We start from the raw sequence: 25,705 nt of genomic DNA, 5'->3' as shown, positions 1-25,705 counted from the left end.
GCCATTAGTGAGGAAGGCAAGAGCATAGCTCTCAGTTTTTTTGCTAATGTGCGGAAACTGACTGGGAACGGATGCAATAAAGCCCTGCATAATATAAATTGATGTATGTTGCATCATATTGACAATGTTTTAATTGCATCTATCGCGTCGTTAGGATGAATTTTACCAAAAAAACACGTTGAATTCACGCTTGACCTGGCACAGAAATAAACCGCTGAGTTCAATTTCTGTTCGTTGAGAGATCGTCAAATGTAGTTAGTATGCTATTGATTGATGATGCCAGCTGTTGTTACTCTCAGTACTATCGAATAAAGTCAAATTCCACCCATGCACCTGTTCTTAACACCCCTGCTGGGAAGCAAAAGTCGTACAATTTGCATCACTTCTGTTCAGCCCGTTGGAATAGACAAAGTTCACATTTCATCTGGTACACAACATACGTTTTCTTTAAAAGATTATTTGATCCCTGCCCACACAGTGGATATTTGCTTTCCTCAAATTTTGAATGAAGGCTGTATCTCACAAAATACATAAAAAAGACACTTTTAAAAAGTGCCCAGTTAAAAAATGTTTCGTAAACTTCTAGATAATGAATCTTTTGAAAGGTTAAGCACACAGCTGCGAGATCACATCTGGTCTTTAAACTTTCAGAGACGGTCACCGGAATTAGTCCTAAATGAACAAGACCACATTATTAAACGAGTGGTTCGCATTCAAAATTTTCAACAAACCCCTGCTATATAAGCCCGCAAAGCATTTACCAATGCAAGGGCTTTGACCACAGCAGAGCATGTATATGTGATGCAGTGTAATAAACACACCTTTTCACATGACAGCTTATCTCCCCTCTGAGAGCTGCAGTGCATTTAAATGTAATATGCTACAGAGCTAACTAACCAAATACAAAACATCACAGTCTTCTGGCTTCTGAACTTAAGCGCTATGTAAAATGATGTAGCGTTGATCCTTCCAATATAAGCATTCTGCCATTGCTGTCATTATGATGCCTAAGGGGCAACAATTGTGGGACTCCAAAATCGATTTGAAATTATAAGGGGTATAGAGAACTGAATGTTTGCAGGCACATCAATAGTACAAAAATAGCTACCTTCATTACTCAACACATATTATTTCAGGTAGTTCATGTAGTCATGGCAGATATTCAACCAGCACCTTTGATTGATAAGCCACTGGACCAGAAGAGCATGGCCCTGACGGGTGTGGATCAGACGGGTGATAAAATACAGACATTAGGCACAAATGGCAACTCTGGGACTATACCAAATGCTGAATTTCAGCAACCTAGGCCGCTCCAGCATCAGGGATCTTCAGGTGACATATTGTTAAATGTTAGAATTTGCAGAATGGCACTTTTCATGGTAGATCACTGTGCACAATTTATAATGTCAGATGTTATATTTATCAAGCCTATCATTTACAAACTGTTACACATTTTCCAGACATAATCTTTTAGGACTCTTAATTAAGGCTCGAACCATTTAAAAACTATTCGACTTAGAGAAATATATAATATAATTATTCTATTAAATCAGGGATAATAACATTCAGGAATCTTTTTTTTATATCAGGTTCTCTTGGGTCCCCAGGTCCTCTAACTTCAGACGATCTGTCGGAAGAGCTGTTGCAGATGGGTTGGAGAAAGTACTGGAGTAAACGGGAGAACATGCCTTACTACTTCAACAAGATCACGAACGAGTCGCTGTGGGAGACGCCTCAGATAGTGCATGTAAGAACATACGATTTATATAAAGAAGGTAAGGCAAGAAATCATAAAACATAAGCTTGTGGAATAAGGCTTTGGAGATATCTTAAAGGGACTGTACACCATATTGGCACCAAAAAAAGTTTTTTTCTGTAATGAATCTCAGGACAATTCTTTAATAGAATGTGTTAGGCTTTGATATCATAATTGTAAAAAAGGTACCAAAATGTAAAAAAAATTGTGTCGGAGACCGAGTTCGAACCCGTGACGCCAAAATTGCAGTCCAGCGTCGTATCCACTGAGCTACGACAGCTTACTCTAATCGGGTGACATAATTAAGCCATACACCTAACTTGGTAATATCACATGATAACATCGACTAGTCAATCACGCATAAGGAATGAATTCTACTAGGTAGACATACCCAGTAAACTTTTTTAATGGAGAAATACGAAATAACTGCTAAACTTCAATAAATTGTAAACTATGTGGTACTTCAGTTCGTAAGTTTCAATGCTTTGTACACATAAATACCAAGTTTATGTCAGTTTTGGACAATTCTCTTTTTTTCTTGCAAATTGGTCATCTGGTGCACAGTTGCTTTAAGGATGACCAGGTGTTTGAAATTTGACGTATAATATCTTTAAATCGATGATTAACATGTCAATCATTTTCCATCAGAATTTTCATTTTTGCAGAAGACCAAAAACTGAAGACCCAAGTAACGAATCCAAATTTTAGTCTCAAGCATAAATATATTATATTGATTTATCTTACTGTTTTATTTATTATGTAAAATGTTGATCATTTCAGGACAATATGTCAGACCCTCTGGGCATTGCCTCAGATCGCCCCAACCCTCTTCTTGGTGACAAACGCCTGTCACGCCCTAGTGTCGAAATTCCTCAGCCTAACTTGCAGAAACGACGCCACAGTGGTGATGTCATCGGCAGCCCTACTGCAAAGAGACCTGCATTCTCTTACAGGTGTGTGATTGGCATTTAATGGTTAATATTAAATATTTTCAATAGTAATCTCTTCTCTAGTTCAATTGCATTTAGGAGTGCACAAGCATGAAGTTGCATTTCAAAAGGTAGAAGGTTAAACCCAATATCACCACTTAACTCACAAGGATATTTCCTATTAAAATATAGCACATTGCGCAATAGCTTTGGATGATGGAATTCAACTTTTTATCTTGAGGACCCTTTAAAGAAAGCATTGGAACCATTGGTATGACTATCTTCTCTGAGATTTTTATTCGTCATTTTATGAACTAATGATAATGTTTCATTTACAGTATTCAGGTAAATAGGACAATACCAAGTTTCTCAAATTGCAGGCATTTAAAGATGCACTCTTATTCCCACATAAGATTCACCATAATTAAAACTTTTGTCTTATTATTCCAAACTGGATGAATAAATGCCGAAAACAATGGTTCTAATGAAGGATACCGAGTTAAATTTGAAAGAAAGGTGCCTAAAACACGGTATTTCTACCTTATGAGGCTATAGTAGATCACAGTAAATCTTTTAGCATTCACCAATCATTTAATATTTATGCGTTTTCAGCTATTAAATACATGGTTACAATCTTGTTATCTGTAATTAATATTTTCCATAAATGCATTATTAAGCAAGAAGTTAAAGGTTTATCACTCAAAATGCATGTGTGTTATACTTGTGTATACATATCGATTTTGAATAAGAGTGTCACTTTGAATGAAGTGGTCCATGGCATGCCAAAATGAAACTTAATATTAAATGATATGGGTATATAAGTAGTATATAAAGACCCCTGTGGTGACGTCTATCAACACAAATAACAGTCTCATTTCTGAATCTTATGTAAATATAGTGAAGAGATAGATGTTTTACGAGGGCACCCTTCTACTGTTTTGGCTGTTGACTGATACATTACTGGCATGCTTAGAGAGTGGTGATATCGCTAATGTTTAACAGAAATGTTGTAAATAATAAGATGAGAAGGCAAGTTATGTAAATGAAAACTTTAGGCCGGAACTTTCTACTGAAAGATGCAATTCATTGCAAGACCTTCAAATTCAAAAACTCACTGTATTGATGTGTGTTTCCAATTGCAAATTGTGTAATAGATGAATTAAAAAGTTCCAAGCTTTTAATTAAAGTTGAAATTGAATGAATACACTAAAGCAAAACTTTTTCAATGAATTTTCAGCCCATTCTGGAACTTTGAAGTACCCACTAATGTAGTGGTTTACGAGCGAGCTCCGAGCATTTTACCTCCACCCAACCCTGAAATAGAACAGCTGCGAGCTCAGCTCCTGTTGAAATTGCGACAACATTATCAGGAACTATGTCAAACCAGAGAAGGTCAGTAATGACAGGATATGTTTAATTTTTATATTTCATGCATTTTGCCATACCTGCTTGTGGTGAGCGAGACACAGTTGTCATGATTGGGTTTCTGTGTATGTGCTTGCATGTGCGCTATTTCACCTTGTGAACAGCAAAAGTAAATATTTGACTTGTGCTTGGGTAACCCCACTCATGAATTATAGATATTAGTGCTCATTTGATTGAATATATTGCTATCTTACACTGAAACAAACAATTATCCTGTATATTAATGTTTTGTTAATTTGAATGCCCCAAAAGGTAGGCATAACATTGATTGAAATTAGCTCAACCCAACAAGTCTGGCACTTGTAAATTGCCGGCAGGCTTTTTCAAATATTGAATTTCATGTTGTCAAGCTTGTTTCAATTTTCAATTGATAAAAAAAATCCTAATTTTGTGTGGGGAGAAAAACCTAGAAAATGTTCAATTTCATGCGCAAAGGTCGCTACTCAAAATACCGAAAAAAAATAACGTCATCTGTAGAGCTTTTGTGTAATGTGGCTTTAATTACTGATTTTCACTGCAGTTTATTCTGTAGGAGTACTAGTTATGTGACATTTAATTAATAATTAAGCTTTCTTTCCAGGTATTGATGCGCCAACAGAATCATTCAACCGATGGTTACTGGAGCGAAAAGTTGTGGATATGGGAAACGACCCGATGTTGCCGACTGCGTGTTCAAATGAGGTGTCCCAGGCTATGTATCGGGAAATCATGAATGATATACCAGTCAAACTAGTCAAGCCAAAATATTCAGGGGACGCGAGAAAGCAATTGTTACGATACGCTGAGACTGCAAAGAAAATGATTGAATCAAGGTACATGTAATGTCTTTAATTGGTTGTAACAATGGGCCGATTTTCAGAACATTGGTAAAGTTAATTGCATTATTATAGTTGTCACGTTTTACATTCAAATCCTTACTATTCTGAAAACTTGATGGACACACTTTTTAAACACATTGGCTTACGGGCTTGTGTTTATTGGCCACTACAGATTATCTTTCAAAAAAGATTAACAACTTTATATACAAGTATGTCTAATATAACCTTACATTATTCAGGGGTGGCACACCAGAGGGTCGTAAGGTTGTGAAATGGAATGTTGAAGACACATTTACCTGGCTGCGGAAACAAAATGCCGTCTATGAAGACTACTTGGTAAGTGTTGAACTTTAAACTTGTTATCAGTCAACATGTTTACCAAAATAATGTGCTGAAATGTAAGTGTTTTCAGGGGATTCCACAATCTCTGGTATCACCATATATATATATTTTCAGAAAAATTAAAGTGACAGGGATTCACCAAGATCATTTAAAAACGGACGAAAAAAAGTGTTCTAACAGTCATGAAATAAAAAAAATACACTAATGTGTTGCCAATAAAAGGTGGCGAAATCTGAATTAGAGCAAGCTTGAAAAGCATTTTACAAGTGCTGGGCTTCTGGGCTTTTACTTTCATCTTATGACCATTGTTTAGAATTTTAGTTTATTGATTTGTTGTATGAAAAACCTATCTTATGTAGTGAATGAGTCAATATTTAATAACGTTGAAGTTGTTTTATGAAATATTTAGGTTTATTTGATTTTTATGCCCCCGAAGGTGGGCATATTAAACTCGCACCGTCCGTCCGTGTGTCCGGCTCAATAACTCGTGTCCGGGCTGTAACTTTCCCTTGTATGGACAGATTTTAAAATAACTTGCCACATGTGTTCCACATACCAAGGCGACGTGTCACGTGCAAGACCCGTGTCCCTACCTCAAAGGTCAAGGTCACACTTAGTCTTTATTCACAATGGAGTGTTGCATTTAGGACAAAGAGTATAGGTTGTCGTGTCCGGGCTGTAACTTTCCATTGTATGGACAGATTTTAAAATAACTTGCCACATGTGTTCCACATACCAAGATGACGTGTCGCGTGCAAGACCCGTGTCCCTACCTCTAAGGTCAAGGTCACACTTAGGTGTTTAATCACAACAGAGTGCTGCATATAAGGACATAGAGTATAAGTTGTCGTGTCCGGGCTGTAACTTTCCCTTGTATGGACAGATTTTAAAATAACTTGCCACATGTGTTCCACATACCAAGACGACGTGTCGCATGACAGACCCGTGTCTCTATCTCAAAGGTCAAGGTCACACTTGGGTGTTTATTCACAATGGAATGCTGCATATATAAGGACATAACAGTGTGGGTTGTCAACTATGGGTGGTATTTTTTATGTTTAGAGGCATTTTAAAATAACTTGCCATATGTATTTGACATGTAAAGGCAAGATCAACTTTTCATGTACTGACCTTGTTCATAGGTCAATGTCACAATCGGGGGCATTCGTCACATACTGTGACAGCTCTTGTCTTTGTCATAATTTACTGTTCTTTATAATTGAGTTGAATCTTTTTACAATTGAGATATTTAGCGTTGTAAAATATTTGTCTCCTTTGCATTTCAATTTAACAACCTTATTTCCCAGGAGCGGTTAGGTCACTTGAAGCGCCAATGTCAGCCCCATGTGACGGAGGCCGCAAAAACCTCAGTGGAGGGGATATGTATTAAGATGTACAATATGGCGTGTGACACAGCTCGGAAAATACATGAGAGGCATTGGGAAATACTGAAGGAGTGCAATATTAGAGGTAGGCAGTTTAGACACATGAATGATTACCTTTCGACTGAAAATATTTTATGAATATGGTAAAAATAAGTCTTTATATGTCTCTTTTAACAGTCCCTGTAGGTAAGGGTTTGTAAGTTTATTTAATTTGGGCAGTCAGCTACTGGTGGAACATTAAGTGGCGGTTTTTGTGTCGCCTGAAAGGACGACATATAGGGGTAACTTTTGTCGGCGGCGTCGGCGGCGGCCGCGTCCCATTTTCGCTTGTCCGGGGTATATCTCCTAAACTATTAGTGGTATCAACTTGAAACTTCATATGTAGATAGATCTAATTGAGGGCAAGTGCTGTGCACAAGAACTGTTACTCTTGCTTCCATATTTTTAGAGTTATTGCCCTTTGTTATTTTTCATTCTTAAAGTTTTGTCCGGGACATATCTTGTAGAATATAAGAGTTATTAACTTGAAACTTCATATGTAGATAGATCTCATGGAGGGCAAGTGCAGTGCACAATAACAGTAACTCTTGCTTTCTTAGTTTTAAAATTATTGCCCTTTGTTAATTTTCATGCTTAAAGTTTTGTCCGGGGCATATCTTGAAGAATATAAGAGGTATCAACTTGAAACTTCATAGCTAGATAGATCTCATTGAGGGCAAGTGCAGTGCACAATAACAGTAACTCTTGCTTTCTTAGTTTTAAAGTTATTGCCCTTTGTTAATTTTCATGCTTAAAGTTTTGTCCGGGGCATATCTTGAAGAATATAAGAGGTATCAACTTGAAACTTCATAGCTAGATAGATCTCATTGAGGGCAAGTGCAGTGCACAATAACAGTAACTCTTGCTTTCTTAGTTATAAAGTTATTGCCCTTTGTTAATTTTCATGCTTAAAGTTTTGTCCGGGGCATATCTTGAAGAATATAAGAGGTATCAACTTGAAAATTCATAGCTAGATATATCTCATTGAGGGCAAGTGCAGTGCACAATAACAGTAACTCTTGCTTTCTTAGTTTTAAAGTTATTGCCCTTTGTTAATTTTCATGCTTAAAGTTTTGTCCGGGGCATATCTTGAAGAATATAAGAGGTATCAACTTGAAACTTCATAGCTAGATAGATCTCATTGAGGGCAAGTGCAGTGCACAAAAACCGTTACTCTTGCTGCCATATTTTTAGAGTTATTGCCCTTTGTTAATTTTCTTGCTTAGGTTTTGTCCGTGGCATATCTCGTAAACTATAGGAGGTTTCAACCTGAAACTTATTCCGTAGGTATATCTGATTGAGGGTTCAAATGCCACCTACACTTGAAAGTTAAATGGCAACATCATTGTCTATAAATGAATAAAATGCCAATCTAACAGCTATAATGTTGACAGTAAATAATTCGTCAGGCGACACATCCGACTCCCGGAGTTCTAGTTGTTTAATCAGTGCCGTGGGATAGCCCAATAGCCCATCACTACAGTCATCACTAAATGGGTAGAGGATTCAAATAGCTGCATCTGGCATAAGGCATCGCTGTTGAATGTTAAACTATAATTGGTTGTTGACCCGAGTTTGATATATGATTTATGCAAGTAAACATCAAGAATGGGATACAGAACTCTCATTGTATTAATACTGATTGTGGATACGAGCTGCGAGTTCTGCCTCAGTAATGCTGATTTTAAGCTTATCTATATTTTGAAAAACAAAATCTAGGAATCTTCATAAAAAATGTTATTGTTATTAGCATTGTTGTGCAAAAACTTTCAAATTAGCCATTCTTGAAAAACGTTCAAGATATTAAAAAAACCTTGGTATGCTAGCACCAAAACATTCACATGTTAAGCAATTGCTGCAATGTTAATAACTTTAGCTTCATAAATTGTTGCCCCTCTTTTGACTGAAAAAACAACAACAGATGAGCATCAGTGGCGCTCCTGTTTCTGCATTCTTTGAAACCCATAATGTATAATTCTTGATGAAGCTGTTAGGTAAGCATCTATTTGTTCCTTGAACATTCTTGTTTCAATATTTTACCATTTTTATGGTATTAAGGAGTTCCTGTACCCTTATGAGCCTGTCTACTAGAAAAAAGTGTCCCAACCCCAAGGCCTGAGGTGGCGTAACTGTGTTTACTACGAAATATAAGGGTTCCCACTTTTCATTACAGAGATCTTCCAGCCCTTTGAGCCTGTACTCATGAGGAAGGCATTCTTTTATCCCATACAGATGTCTGTCCCTGCCCTCAAGCAACCCAAAGTGGTCTGACAGTGTTTACCTTTATGCTTCCCCGGCCATCCAATATAATTTACCCCCACTTTTTATTTCAGAGATCCCACAGCCTCCTGAGCCAGTCCACCAGAGAAAGGTGTTTTGTTACCCCGTTCAGATGGCCGTCCCCGCCCCCAGGCTTCCTCATGTAGTGGAGATGACTCAGGAAAATGAGCAACATGTGCTCAAATTCCGTGGAGAAACCATTAAAATCAACAGTTCACATTTCTACAAACTAGTAAGTCAGAGTTTTTTAGTCATTTGTTATTTGCGTTCGGTTCATTTCTGCCTATTTTCTCCTTTGAATTCATTTTAACATTCGGAAGTGTGAAGTTTTCTTATAAATAGAAAAAACACAACAACAACACTTAATAACTTTAAACATACACATAAAAGCATAGTTTACGATTACACGTTATTGTGCAAGAATAAAACTACAATTAAGGTATTGTCAGAAATTGCACTCAATTAACTGATTTTTGATAATCAAACTGGAACCGATTCCCAACACTTGTGTCAACAGTCCTTAGATTTCTTTTGGCCAAAATTATGCTGACTGCTGACATCCACAAACTGGATTTCTATTAAAATACAGTGATATGAGCAAGAATTTTCTGTCCAGCACATTTTCGTTACATCACCAACATTTATGAGTTATTCAAGATGTAATTTTTGCATATCTTATATATAGACTCATCAACATTATAGTTATAAAAAGGGACACTACTATGTAAAGGTAAAATATATTCTTTAAGTTGCTTCCCTTCATTGCCTTATCATAATAATGCTTAGACATTAAAGGTTACCGGTATGACATTTATGTCAAGTTGTTTGTTTGTTTCAGGAACAACTTTATAAGATCTCATGTCGGGATGACCCTAGATTTGACCACTACTTACAAAGAGTCTGGAGTTTGTTACGGCGATATCATGTGAGTAAGGGTTTCTGATATCAGAAGGGGGTTTTCTGACCAATTTGGGGCCAAAATTCAGCCCCATTCTCAATGTTAAAACACATACTTCTTCCCATGTTTGAAAATTTCCATATATACACTAAAAAATATTTTTAGGCCAAATTGGATATATTCCAAATTTCAGTTAAAATGGTCAAATTTTTCCCAATCAGAAAGCTCACAGCCAGATTCTTGTAATGGTTAAGAAAACCCCCCACTTTCTTTAGGTAAAATATACACTGTTGAAAATCCAACGAAAATCATAATGAATGATTGTCATTTAATCAATCAACATTTCATTATAAAAACTGAAATTACGCATGAGAAGAGCAGTTGCAAAAAGAAATAGCTGCAATTTGCCATTTAAAACAATAATTATAGAATTTGTTTCAGTATTAAAGCCAAGGTCCACTTGTTTCTATTTCACTTTGTTTACTTAAACAAGCTCAGCCTTATTTTTATCAACTATATGAAACTTTTGATGTGCTAATTTCTATAACAGCTGTCCTCACCTGTATTATAAAAGTATTCATTATCCTTGTTATTTTCATTATCCTTGTTATTTTTATTTCAGACATTATTTGGTCAACATACGAATGAAGGGCTAAGTCTACAAGGAGCCCTCCCTCTGTCAGTGTTTGAATGCCTGCAGCGTGTGTTCGGAGTGACGTTTGAATGCTTTGCTTCACCCCTCAACTGCTACTTCCGACAGTATTGCTCAGCGTTTCTGGACACTGATGGGTACTTTGGATCAAGAGGGTAGGTATTTTTTTATTCTTTGGCGGCACAATATCTCTGTCAGGTTTGATAACCAGTCAAGTGGCTAAGTCAATCCAGAGTTATGACCCTTGAATGGGCATAAACTGTATTGACAGTGTCCGCTCTCTTAATTTGACTTAATGTACAACCACTTATCACCAAATTTAGTGTAAAAATGGGACGGCATATTTTGCGTCTGTTGGCCCTCTTGTCATTATATACAATCAAGTTTAAGTAAGCAATTTGGCCAAGAGATTTAAGCTTGTTACGTTTAAGATATTTAGAGAATTTGAAGTCAGAAAATGCAACAAAATATATTTTCAAGCTTACCTAATGCACAAAAATGCTGGATAAGAATTGGATGCAGCAAATCCTCAGGATGGGTTACGTTCCTTGGCTGAAAAGAACCATTAATAAAGCCTTCCTCCTTTTTTTCTCCAGTTAATGTACATAAAGATATAAATGTATCCATACGAATACAGATTTACTTTTTAGCTCACCTGTCACTTTGTGACAAGGTGAGCTTTTGTGATCGCCTTTTGTCCGTCGTGCGTCATCCGTCAACAATTTACTTAAAAGACATCTCCTCCTTAACCGCTGGGCCAATATTAATAAACTTCATAGGGATGTTCCTTGGGTGGTCTTCTATCAAAGTTGTTCAAAGAATTCAATTCCATGCAGAACTCTGGTTGCCATGGCAACCAAAACGAAAAACTTTAAAAAATCTTCTTCTCCCAAACCACAAGGCTTAGGCCGTTGATATATGGTAGGTAGGATCACCAAATGGTCCTCTACCAAGATTGTTCAAATTATGGCCCTTGGGTCAAAATTGGCCCCGCCCCGGGGGTCATGGGTTTTCTCTATATGTTTATAGTGAAAACTTAAAAAATCTTCTCCTCTGAACTTACTTGGCCTAGAGCTTAGATATTTGGCATGATTCATCGTCTAGTGGACCTCTACAAAGATTGTTCAAATTATGGCCTTGGGGTCATAATTAGCCTTGCCCCGGGGGGTTAGGGTATTCTCTATATGTTTATAGTTAAAACTTCAAAATCTTGTCCTCTGAACTTACTTGGACTAGAGCTTAGATATTTGGCATGATTCATCGTCTAGTGGACCTCTACAAAGATTGTTCAAATTATGGTCTTGGGGTCAAAATTGGCCCCGCCCCCTTGGGGGGTCATGGGTTTTCACTATATGTTTATAGTGAAAACTTCAAAAATCATCTCCTCTGAACTTACTTGGACTAGAGCTTAGATATTTGGCATGATTCATCGTCTAGTGGACCTCTACAAAGATAGTTCAAATTATGGCCCTGGGGTCAAAATTGGCCACACCCCGGGGCTGATGGGTTTTCTCTATTATGTGTTATAGTGAAAACTTAAAAACTCTTCTCCGAACTCACAAAGACAAGTAACGTCTTAATTTAAACTGGATAACATATTTAGTACACATACCAATTTTCAATATGGGACACATACAACAATTAATAACAAATATACATACTGTGAAATCATTAATGTTCGTGGGCATGAAATTTCGTGGTTTGCCGAAAAAAAACAATTTCGTGGGTACTTAAATTCGTGGATTTTCATTTTTGAAAAAAAAATATCGAAGATGCGATCGTCCTAGATCGTCTGCATAATATCCACGCGCTGGCCCGTGATTTCCGTCTTCTACGTCACTCGGTTTATGACACTCGCTAATGTGGTACGACATGCCAATTAGTGCATATACCCATGTCACTTATCGATTTAATTGGGAATAAAGGTAATAAAAGAAGATGTACCCTGATCATAAATACAGATAGGGGAAGCCATTTAATGCTAATTAAGAATTTTGCAAACTGTGAAAACACCGAAAAGGTGCGTATAATGTCACGTTCGGTGCTTAGTAACCTTCAATGTACTAGTAATCGATTAATTATTTCATTAAATAAAAAAATCGAGTACAGACACTCATCACGCACATCTTGTAAACTTGGAGATTTTCATTAACAGCACACGTGCTTATAACTGTCATTTGCTGCATAAAACACATTTAATTGATTTGGTTCATTATTTGTTAAAGGCAGTTATAATATATTAACAGAATAATGATCGTAAGTTATATAGTGAGACAGGTTTTAACACACTATACTGCGACCTCTGTAAATAATATACTAGAGTATGTACGTAACAAGGCAATTGAAAAAGTGAATAAAGGGTCTATATTTCGTGGGATCTTGAATTCGTGGATCACCTAACCCACGAAAACCACGAACATTAATGCCCCATGAACATTAATGATTTCACAGTATATAGATACACACGTAAAATCAAGTAGTGACAAGAGCTTAGATATTTGGCATGATATATCATCTAGTTGACTTGTACCAATATTGTTCAATCTTTGGCCCTGGGGTCAAAAATGGCCCCACCCGGGCGGTCATGGGTTTCCTTATATATGTATATGATGAAAACTTAAAAAATCTTCTTCTCCGAAACCAAAAGGCGAAGGCCTTAGATATTTGGTATGAAGCATCGTTTATCGGACCACTATTAAGATTGTTCAAACTTTAGCCCTGGGGTCAAAATTGGCCACGCCCCGTGTTCATAGGCTTAGGTTTTCAATATTTGTATATAATGGAAGAATGTGCAATATATGACAGGTGAGCGATTCAGGGCCATTTGGCTCTCTTGTTGAATTTGATTCCAAATTGCCAAGTAAGAAAGAAAACATTTCCAACTCATTTGTCAGAAAATGAGTGCGTAATACCAAATTCATAAAAAAAATGTTTTTGATTGTCTGCGAAAGTCTATTCAAGAAATAATAATTATGACTGTTGAATGCCAAATGGTAAGGTTGAAGATTGAGAAGCAAACATCTAAGCCCAGGGTTCGGGTTACTCGACTCTACCTACGCAACAGGCCCCGACCCTACCATTTTTATAGTAAAAATATTTATAATGATAGTTCAAGTTTAAAACCCTTAAATCTTTATACAGAATAATACCAGAGTAATACCATTCCCCAATGATGACAATAATTTCTTACATTAAGCCTAATAAAATAAATAAAAAGCCTGACTACCCTACCTGTTTTTGAAAATGATGTAACCCTGACCAAACCTTTTTTGGGGGGGGGGGCCTAGTCAAATGAACACATTAATTTTCCCCTGTAATCTACTAATCATGTATTTAAGTAAAATGATATGCTGCTTGTAAAATACAATTGTTTTTTTGTATCAGGCCAATACTCAACTTCCATCCAGTGAGCGGATCATTTGAAGCAAATCCTCCATTCTGTGAAGAGTTGATGGAAGCCATGGTTGACCATTTTGAGGTAAATACAGCTGGTGTTTCTGATGTTTTGGTCAATTGCCATTCCATTTAAACATACAGTCCATATTGAAATGGCTTTCCTTATTTTTGCTAAAATTGCTTTTACATAAAAGGAATAGTTGTATTACCACTTACAGTGTTCCAGCCAGGATTTGAAAAAGGCAGGGTGCTAGGTCAGAAAGGGCACTTTGGATGCGCATTTAACGAGCCTTAATGGGGCACTTGCAAGGGCCAGTTATGAATAACTTAGCTGTAACCTTTGCTCAAGTGTCAAAATTATGTATAATTATTATTTTTCATACTTATTTCTGACAATAGACTCTTTCAAACAAAAGGGCACAGCAGGGTGTAGTTAAAAGGCAGCAGGGTGCTGGAAAAGGGTAGTGGGGTGCCCCACCCTGCTATTTAGGCCTAGCTGGAGCACTGCACTTAGTTTTATTCTTTCAATAATGTTTTGTCTTTCATAGCATATAAAATAATGTGTACAAATGTATTTAACCATTATAACAAAAAAAAAAGAATCAAATTTAGGATAAGTAAAAAAGCAAGCCTTTGGGGAGCAATGTAACTTTCCCATACCGAGGGTTCATAAAATGATTCTTCGTGTCACATGACACATTAAGATTTTTAAAAAGAAATTCGGTAAAAGTTTGATGCTAAATAAGTAGGGCAAATGCTATCAATCTCATAAATACATGGTTGTATTACGCTTCATTAAAAAAAATGTCATGTGATGAAAGAGTAGGTTTTCAGCTCAAGAGTTGTAGATTGGTGCTGCACCTTGTGCTTTTTTGGAAGCACCCTTCTGCCCTCATGAAGACAAACATGCTGCACCCTTATGTCCTCATATTATAGTTCAATAATGACTGCTGTCAAATATTTCTGTTGTTTTTATTAAAACTTATATTATTATTATAAATACTTACAAAGTAAACATATTTGGCAGTTGACACCAAATGTTACTTCATTTTCACGCAAATCCTAACAATTTTGGTTAAATTAAAAATGTTCCATTTCCTCACAGCCCGAATCAATGTGCCCTTTTTCTCCATTACCACCCTGACCCTTTACTGCACCACCCTGTCCTTTTAAAAACCTGGCTAAACCCCTTATAGATGTTATCTCTTGAATCATCCAATCAAATTTCACTCTACTTAAATTTTCCAGGGATTACTAGAGGAATCCAAGGAGCCCTTGTCGTTTATTGTGTTCATCCCGGAATGGCGAGACCCGCCCACTGAAGCCCTCATCCGTCTCGAGTCGTCACGGTTCAAACGGAAACAAATCATTCTTCCCCCGTATGAACACGAATACAGGCATGGGTTCCAGCATATTTGTCCAAAGTAAGTAATGTTCCTTAGTGCTTCTATTCGGATAAGTTTTAAAGTTTCAGATTTTGTCTGGCGGCGATTGGCAATTAAGTTAATTACATTGTAAGTCTAGTGAGATTGAAGCTTGTTTTAGTTTGGTTTGTTAATGGCTTATAATATGGCATATAGTAATCTCACCGTTCAATAGTTTGTTCATTCGTTCCTCTGTATGTTCTTCTGTTACAGCCTTGTCTCAGCGATAAATATGCTAAGCCTAAAAAACAAACATTTGCTTCTGGATACCCGACCCTACCTTTTTATGGTCGGTTGGTAAAAAAATAATATTTCTTTTTTAAGTGTGTGTTTAAATATGTAATTTAAAACCTTTAAAGCTTTATACAGAAGATTACTTTAACACCATTCTCCAATGATGACAAAAACGTTTTTACTTAAAGCCTATTAAATAAAAAATATAATAAACAAAAAGGCTACTTACCCTACTTGAAAAGGATGTTACCAAATTTTTTTGGCTTTGCTATAAATGGGATTTCACTTAAAGAACTTTACAGAGTCATAGAGCACTGTGGGAAGGGGTGTTGCATCTACAATTTGTGCTCTTAGTCTTATCTTGAAAATCAAGGTCAAACTTGGAGGTCAATGTTCAACAAGATTTGTTTCATCGCAATAATTTATGTCTCGGCCAAAACCTTTCTTTTAATTTTTGATGGTAATTCAAATCATCATATCGATGGATTGAGATATTTTTAATTTCCTAATATTTATCGATTAATGAGTTGGTCTGTCTCAGATCAATCGATAATTAACATCCAGCTGATTGCAAGTAATGAGTGATCTTTATTCTTCAGAGACGACACAAATTTCAAGGCCATGCATGGAACATTAGTGGTGTTTCTCCAAAATGAACTTGGCTTTCAAAAATGGGGCCCATCAACGGAGAGAGTGAAAGAACTTCTTATTGCCGCAAAGCCGAAGGAGTCTTTGTAAAAAGGTGCTTTGAAAATGGTTATGATGTGAATGGTGGTGTTCGAATGTCCAGTGTTCTTCAAAAATGGGACCCAACAATAGAAAAAGTGAAGGAACTTACTGCTGGCAAGCCAAAAGAGAATTTGTAGAGATTTGGTTTGCTAAATTTCAGTGCCCCAGGACCCATTTTCCTGAAACTTCCTGATTACATGATTGACTTACACTCACTTTTTTTTGGTTTTCTGTAAGTCAAGAAATATTTATTTCTTTAGGCGAATTAAGAATTTAAATAAGAATTATCTTCTGATAATTGCAATAAATTCTTTATTTATCAAAAATCAAATTTAAGTATTTTTTTGGCTAATTGAAATGAGCTACTTAAGCTTGTGAAGTTTAAGAAGTTTCGAGCAGTTCGGCCAGTCTTACAGTTGTTGAGAATAAAGTGTTATTATGTAAAAAGCATATTTGTCAAGAACTAGTTCCAAAATTTTTATTTTTTCACATCACTTAATTTATGAGTGAGCAGAATAGTAGGAATTGGATGTATGATATTTGAGGGAATTCTAAAGAGTTAAGGTTCAAATGTTAAAGAAAGATCATAAACAAAGTGTTGTATACCAGTCTGCAAAAGACCCTTAATGGCTATAAAATCTCCTCTTGGTCTACAGATATTGAAGATAACAGGCCTGTATTCCTTGTATTTTAAGGCACAAAAACTTAAAGGCTCTTAAAGGCTTTTAGATTTTCATTGGACTTCCGAATTTGGATTATTTGATTATCGCCTGTGCTTCAAAATCATTTTGCGTAGACTGGTACACATACATTTTTATTGAAGAAATGACCAACCATTTAGTGAATACTTGTGTTAAAATTAATGGTGAATAATGCTATTGTTTTCCTTACTTTTGTAAATAAAACATTTTTTTTAATTATTTTTCTATTGCATTTTATTTTTCTATTGCATTGTTCATTATAGTTTAAATCTAATGTATTTAAACTTCTCATAAATGTAATTTGGGCACACAATTATTGCCTTGTTGACTGGGAAAACTTGGGTAAATTAAAAGAAAGTTGTTTTTAGTTTTTTTTATTTCTTTTAGTTCTTAATCAGAAGGATTGATATTACCGTACGTGCATGAAATTATCACGTTTTATTTTCAGACTTGATCATATTTTAGGCTAAAGAGATTTTGGAAGAAATGATCTCATGTAATAGTAAATGAATGTCCACATACATGTTAAGTATATACAAATTTGTTACTTGATTATTTTTAATGCATGGATTGTTTAAATTGTAAAAAGAAATAATTTGATTTTAAATTGTTAATGCGATGGTAATGTGTACGTAGTATGTGCGTCGGTGTGGTCGTGCGTTCGTGCGTCTGTAAACAATTGGTTCTGAACACGATACAGTCTTCAGTTTTGATTGTATCTCGATGAAACTTGTACAGTATCTAGATATCCATTAGAGCTCGGTTCCTTTCGAAAACCAGCCAGATCCGCCCATAAATGCCTAGATTATGGGCCATGAAAGTTTTAAAGAAATGCTTTCTATTTTTAGCCAGATCTGCATGAGCGAATTCTATTTTTAGCCAAGTTTACATGTAGATGTAAATTCAAGTCTAGAGTTAAGGGAGACAATTTGCAAGTCTAGGATTTTGAGAGACAATTTGCTTTTTGCTTCTGCAGTTGATTTTGTGAATTACTCTGCCTTGTTCTTGTTAAAAGCCCAAAGGCCATTTTTTAGATTTAAGTTCTGTAGTTTGCGCATTCATCTTAACAAAATTGGTTGTGAATGTTTAAGTTATGCACCTGGTGTCATTACTGGCCAACCCAGGGTTCACAGGTTTGGTAAACATAAATCTGGAAAGGTTTGAAAATCTTTTTGTGTGTTCGTGCATCCATCTCAGCACAATTGATTGTGAATGTTTTTCCAAATTGATCAATGTTGTCCTAGGATGCCCTTGACTTTGACCTTTTGACCAACTTTTTTTACTTTTTAAAACTATGGAAATTTTTACTATGAGTACAGTTTTGAAAGCATTTTTTTGTCAGATGACTTTTACTTAGCTCATATTAAAATAGTTCATGCAACTAATCTGCTTACAATACTTTCTGGGCTCAGATGTTGAACGTGCTACGTTTTCCGGTAACCCAAACACAAAACAAACTATATGTCTGTTGCCTTTTACCCATACATACATGCTGTAGATTGATATGACCACAAAAGCCATGCCAGTAGAGCATAGGCCTTTTTGGGCCTCTTGTTTGTCTATACTTTAACTTCAATATTGGAACGGTAGTAAGAAGTTATTAAACATTACCTAGGACAACATGAGAACAGTTACTCTGCCCACTGGTCTCCTGATTTAAATTATAAACTTGTTCTGAAGCGCTTGCTTTTGTTTAATTTCAAAAACTTGGAGTGTGGGTGCAGTTACTATAACTATAACCTTGCCGGTAAAAATAATTAAATGGCAAGTTGTTCAAAATAGATAAATCCTATCTGAAGTATTACAGTATGTAAAACACAAAATATTAAAAGACAAAAATAGTGGGTTTAGCTTAATCCAGTTTTAAGGCACTAAACAAGTTTTGAGAAAGTTGGACCAGATTAATAAAGATTTGAAGGTTAACATTATTTATTATTATATTGTTGAAGTCACATATAGATTAGTATTTTTGATAATGAATAATGATGCATTTTCCTGTCTCAAATAACCTTGTTTTGTCCCATTGCATTTTGTACATAATTGCAATATATTCTGGACTTCATTTTTTTTTGGCAGCAAATATCACTGATGGTTCACAAATGTATTTCATACATTAACATGATTTTTATCCCGTAAAAACCCCAGTGAACACATTTACCATATCATCCATAAATCTCAGCCATTTGAAATGAACCATATCACACACTTCTTTCATCTATAATTGTAAATAGTATTTATTATCTCATAACCTCATTGTAATTATCATTTATTAGAATTTTCAGTCATTATAATTAAATGAATTTCTGTAAATATGATTTTATATCTGTTAATGAATCCTTGTTTATCGTTACATTTTAGAGATATATATATATATATATAGAGAGATGAATATTTGAGTTGAATTGTATATCAATTTATCACAAGAGGCATGTTATCATATTGATATGTAAATTTTATGTTGTATAAATATTGTTGCCTTTCTTAAAGGGGTTAGACACCAGATGATGCAATTGCAAGAAAAACAAGAAAATTGATAAAAACTTACAGAAAATTAGTGTTGTTGTTTACAGCTCATTAAATCTTACTAACTGATGTATTACATCACTTACGAGTTATGACACATGTATCTTTTGCTGTCTTTGCATATTTTTCCATTTTGAAATTTACTGAGAGTGTCCCACGTAAAACCCATTAAATTTAAAATAGCTGCAGTGTATGATTCTGTAATAATCTCGTGACTTTCACATGTTAAATATACTCTGACACTATAAACTTGTAAATTATGCCCTATTTATAAATGGGTAGACTCAGTTCAGACGGTGTCAAATATTCCTTTAATCATGTAAAATGATGAATTGTCAGCCTTATACTAGCTCGTAATGACAATTCTAGTCTTGTTTTGTGGAAATACTGTATTTGCCTATTTTGGGACCATCTGGTGTCTAGCCCCTTTAAATAGTAAATGTTCTGTATTTGGTAACATGTTTTGGGAAAATTGTATGGGTTTGCTAGTGTGTCATATCTTTGGACATTTTCGTTATTCTTCAATCAAATTTTATTTTATATGTTTGATTCACAGGACTAGAAAATTCATAATTTTTCTGTAATAATTATGATATATTTTTGGTCCACAGACTAGGCACAGCCTTGCCTCCACGTATTGTTAAGAATCTAAAAATAAATTCTGACTTTCTTAGTGTTTAGCACAAAAGTCTTTCGAATACCTCTATCCTACCCTATGTGCATGCTCAAGCTTCTACATAACTCACTATTTAAAAAAAAATGATTGACCAAATGGAAATTTGGCGGTTGCTTTTGTTATTAAATGTAAATTTGTTGGCTATATTTTGTTTAATGGATATTTTGGATGTCAAAGCTCTTCTTAATCATTAAATGTGAATCTGTATGGTAGTGATATTCCAATGATTGATTATAATCGAAAATTGATTGGTTGGGCCTGGATTCAGAGACAATCGATTGTATTTGGTAAGAATCGATAAGATTCAAGATGTTTTTCTTCTTTCCTCTTGTTTTTTGCGATTGATTAATTAACGCCATTTTTCTCCTTTAACTTCATCTATGTGCTCAGTTGTTATCCTAAAGGATTTGACCGAAAGCAACAACAACACTAAATAACTTAATAATACTCATTTGATAAGCATAGTTTAGGATTACCAGTTATTGTAATGAATAAAACTACATTTAAAGTATTGTCGAAAACCGATAGTACTATCCACAATCAGTTACTTAAGTGAAACGGATTATCGATATGTGAACTGGAATCGATTTTCAACACTTCTGTATGGTGATCTCATTGGGGCTGGAATGAGCCTGAACACTTAAAGGAGAAATAATGTTGTGTTTCCCGTAAAAATGCTTACAAAGTCTTCATTGTTAAAGTTTAAATGAATCTGTTGTGTACAGGAATGTTAAAATCTTAATTAATTGTTTTAAAGATTAATGAATTTTAAATCTTTAATGAATTTTAATTCTGTTAAACAGCTAGATTTTTAGCATCTGTTGTTTTTTTTCTTTTCAATCATGTTTAATTTGTTAACACATTTGTGTACGTTTTTAAAACATATTTAATCGGACCAGATTTTGATACTTGTTAAATTTTTACCATGAATGTAAAAAAGGCAGCATATTATTTTTTGTTCATATGTTTGTATTGAATGATTATTTAATAGTATTTTCGTAATAAATTTGTATTGAGTTGCAGGCTTAAACTACAAGCATTCATGTTTTCTGCTAAAATATTTCTGATAAGGCGACTATAAATTAATTGCTAGATTTTCATCCCTACCCGCCCCTTCTTTTTTCTGCCTCCCCGTAAATTTCATGGACTCAAATAAAAATGTTGAACTGAAGTCTATATTTGCATATCGGTCCAGTACTGTCTGAAAATTTATTTGTTTATTCATACCAGACAGTGTCGATGTAAACATACTTAACCCGATGTGCCTTCCGCTGGCAAGGCTAATTACCGACATGCATTAATTATGCCAACATGCTTTAATCCGTGCAGCGACAAGCCTTATCAAAACAATCAATAGTTTTGACAATACACAGTTTTGTTGCGATTGCAACGGTTGCAACGGTTGACTGTCATTAAGAAGGCATGTCGGGACTATTGCAACGGTTGCAACGGTTGACTGTCAGTCGGGACTATTACGGCATTTGTATAAGTCTTATAATATGCGTGAATGTTCTCAAAATATCAAGACATATATCATTGTTGTGTATGCTAAATTACGACGATAATTATCGAAATACACAAGACAGTTATCGAAATATGCCTTATATACAATTTTTTGGTTGTCTTTTACTTCAATATATGTTATAAATTCTTAACCAACCTCAATTTTTCGGCTCCGATTTTGACATTTTTCCGCTGCGTCCTATCTTTAATATTAAGGGTTTTTACCCGTTTTCTCAACTATTTTTTTGCCTGCGTCCTATCTATGCTAGCGTCCTATACATGATATAATACGGTACACATGTTTAAAAAAGGAGAATTGTTACTATCGTGGTCAAGGTTTGTCTAGAAACACATGTATGTGGTTCCTTATGTAATAAGATATGTAATAAGAAAGAGCATGAACATATATTCAACAGTGAAACAATCGTCTTAGAAAACTAAAAAAAAAATGTTAACCGCCGCCTTCATATAAATAAAAATGGATGAAAATCTAGCAATTAATTTATATTGGCCTAATACCTTGTGTGAAGAAAGATCACAGGTTAAAAGGCCTTGTTGTCAATGAGCATAATTTTATATTGTGGCAAATATCCTTGTGGCATATTGTGAAAATATTGTATAACTGAATAATTTACCCTAATAGCCAGAATTATATGTCACCCGAGATATTATAATTGGTCCTACGGTATTCATTCTTCAATCACTTCAATCATTTGTATGGGTCTTAACCATGATGGAATTAATGTGAATGGTTTAATTTACTATATATAGCTTGATTTCCTTTATTCTCTGGAGATATACATGGCATATACAACAGGGTTTTCTTAAGTTCAGGATTCATTCTGATATCAGGATTGAGAGCTTGAAACTTAGTTCAGGATTAATCCCGATATCAGGATGGTGAGCTTGAAACTTAGTTCAGGATTAATCCCGATATCAGGATGGAGAGCTTGAAACTTAGTTCAGGATTAATCCCGATATCAGGATGGAGAGCTTGAAACTTAATTCAGGATTAGTCCCGATATCAGGATGGTGAGCTTGAAACTTAGTTCAGGATTAGTCCCGATATCAGGATGAGGAGCTTGAAACTTAGTTCAGGATTAATCCCGATATCAGGATGGAGAGCTTGGAACTTAGTTCTGGATTAATCCCGATATCAGGATGGAGAGCTTGAAACTTAGTTCAGGATTAATCCCGATATCAGGATGGAGAGCTTGAAACTTAGTTCAGGATTAGTCCCGATATCAGGATGGAGAGCTTGAAACTTAGTTCAGGATTAGTCCCGATATCAGGATTGAGAGCTTGAAACTTAGTTCAGGATTAATCTCGATATCAGGATGGAGAGCTTGAAACTTAGTTCAGGATTAATCCCGATATCAGGATGGAGAGCTTGAAACTTAGTTCAGGATTAGTCTCGATATCAGGATGGAGAGCTTGAAACTTAGTTCAGGATTAATCCTGATATCAGGATGGAGAGCTTGAAACTTAGTTCAGGATTAATCCCGATATCAGGATGGAGAGCTTGAAACTTAGTTCAGGATTAGTCCCGATATCAGGATGGAGAGCTTGAAACTTAGTTCAGGATTAATCCCGATATCAGGATGGAGAGCTTGAAACTTAGTTCAGGATTAATCCCGATATCAGGATGGAGAGCTTGAAACTTAGTTCAGGATTAATCCCGATATCAGGATGGAGAGCTTGAAACTTAGTTCAGGATTAATCCCGATATCAGGATGGAGAGCTTGAAACTTAGTTCAGGATTAATCCCGATATCAGGATGGAGAGCTTGAAACTTAGTTCAGGATTAATCCCGATATCAGGATGGAGAGCTTGAAACTTAGGACTATTGTACACTTGTTACAAATGAGTTTTTTGCACTGACTTTGCATCAAAAACAGTAGGAAGTAATTTCAAAGGCGTCTAAGCCCTTAAACCTTGCTTTTGGCATGAATCCCTTGTATTCAAATACAAACCCGGGTATTTTTCATGATTGACAATTATCAGATGTAAGAACCCCTGATAGCATAAATCATTTCAAGAAACATAAATAATATCTACTGTCATTAAAGCTTAACTCAAGATCAGAAAATCAGCTCTATGACAAATCTAGTGCCTTTAAGTTATAACTACTAACTGAAAGGCATTTTACACTAGTGACGAAATAAATAGTATAAATAGTATAATGATTTCATCTTAACTAAAATTAGTAGCCAATCTACAATTTGAGGTCATTTTAAACATTGCTGGCATCTTTAGCTTGTTTTATGACATTTTTCAAATATTTTGCATAGAACCATGTTATGAGTACAATCATGTAATTGTTTGCCATTTTGTTAATGTGTGATGTTCTATGTTAGCGTCTGATTGTCATATAGGTTCTTATCATTTGTTAATGTGTGATGTTCTATGTTAGCGTCTGATTGTCATATAGGGTCTTATCATTTGTTAATGTGTGATGTTCTATGTTAGCGTCTGATTATCATATAGGTTCTTATCATTTGTTAATGTGTGATGTTCTATGTTAGCTTCTCATTATCATATAGGTTCTTATCATTTGTTAATGTGTGATGTTCTATGTTAGCTTCTGATTATCATATAGGTTCTTATCATTTGTTAATGTGTGATGTTCTATGTTAGCGTCTGATTGTCATATAGGTTCTTATCATTTGTTAATGTGTGATGTTCTATGTTAGCTTCTGATTATCATATAGGTTCTTATCATTTGTTAATGTGTGATGTTCTATGTTAGCTTCTCATTATCATATAGGTTCTTATCATTTGTTAATGTGTCATGTTCTATGTTAGCTTCTGATTATCATATAGGTTCTTATCATTTGTTAATGTGTGATGTTCTATGTTAGCGTCTGATTGTCATATAGGTTCTTATCATTTGTTAATGTGTGATGTTCTATGCTAGCTTCTGATTATCATATAGGTTCTTATCATTTGTTAATGTATTTCACATTTTAGCATTTGTTTTTAATGTACAAATATGTCCTGATTTTGTGTATAGATTGGAATTTTGTTTCTTATTTTTGGTTGATCATATTCGATACGTGAGAGAATATGACAAATAAGTGCAATATGAATTCGGATAGTCTTGTTTTTTATTTGGTCATTCTTATGAGATCAACACCAACAGGGTTTTAGTTTGTCTGGTTTTCGAGGAAGAAAAGTAAAGTTATTGTCATAGCTAATAAAAATTTGTGAAAAAAAATCCATTAAGTTATGCACCAGTCAATTGAAACCACGCCCCCAGGCCCGGGGAATAGCGGGGACTTTAGCGGGGAGTTTCGGTCCAGCCAAGCCCGGGCAAAACCCCGGGAACGAATTGCTGGTAAAACCCCCGCCAAATGCACCCGCACCCCAGGGACCCAAAGTTAGGCCCATTCTCCGCTTGTTTTGGCATGCAGACAAAACCACCGCACTCACCCGATGAACGCAGCATCTTCGGATATGTTCGGATCGCAATTTATCGCACAACAATAAACATGAAAACTGTTGATCTTGTTTAATATTGTTTGTATTGTGTCAGCAGGTCCCGTAAAAAATAAATTAACATTTTAGAAAGTGTTTATTTACAATATGTTAAACGTATTGTTGCCATTAGTGTTTCAATTTACGTTTTAAAGTGATTTCAATAGGTCAAGTAGTGTTTCTGTACTGTTCAAAAGGTTCAGTTGACGATGTTTTTTCATTGTTTATTTTTTGAAACAATGGTCATAATTTTAGTGTCATGCAGTTGAGAGGACGCAGCTAAAAGATCCTGTTAGTGTATGTCCAAACAGTTTTGATAATACTTTTTCATTTTCTTTTATAAGTCTGTCAATATTGACTGTGTGGCGAAATTATTACCATAATATTTTCAGAATATTCCGATCATGATTGCTTTGGCTAATATTTAAACTTATAAATTGTCCAACATTTTTACAAAACCATCGACTATCACTTAACAATAATGAAAAGAAAATATAAATCTATTCACTTCGTAAATA

General features: G+C 35.2%; 1 protein-coding gene across 2 annotated transcripts; it reads left to right on the top strand.

Annotated features, from left to right (window-relative positions):
• On the top strand, positions 1-21,614 carry LOC128243364 (mRNA (2'-O-methyladenosine-N(6)-)-methyltransferase-like). 2 transcript variants are annotated; one of them, XM_052961108.1, is made up of 14 exons: positions 1-103; positions 1,137-1,332; positions 1,590-1,747; positions 2,537-2,709; positions 3,923-4,077; positions 4,691-4,922; positions 5,168-5,264; positions 6,578-6,740; positions 9,028-9,206; positions 9,813-9,899; positions 10,495-10,679; positions 13,909-14,002; positions 15,169-15,344; positions 16,178-21,614. In XM_052961108.1, the coding sequence occupies exons 2-14, from the start codon at positions 1,152-1,154 to the stop codon at positions 16,314-16,316; spliced, it is 2,019 nt and encodes a 672-aa protein (XP_052817068.1). In that variant the 5' UTR covers positions 1-103; positions 1,137-1,151; the 3' UTR covers positions 16,317-21,614. The 2 variants fall into 2 exon arrangements, with proteins under 2 accessions (XP_052817068.1, XP_052817067.1); XM_052961107.1 differs by having other exon boundaries at positions 23-254.
• Positions 21,615-25,705: the final 4,091 nt, after the last annotated feature.

Source organism: Mya arenaria, chromosome 8 (genome assembly GCF_026914265.1).
Source record: "Mya arenaria isolate MELC-2E11 chromosome 8, ASM2691426v1".
NCBI classification, from domain to species: Eukaryota; Metazoa; Mollusca; class Bivalvia; order Myida; family Myidae; genus Mya; species Mya arenaria.
This window is presented reverse-complemented; position numbering and strand designations above follow the sequence as displayed.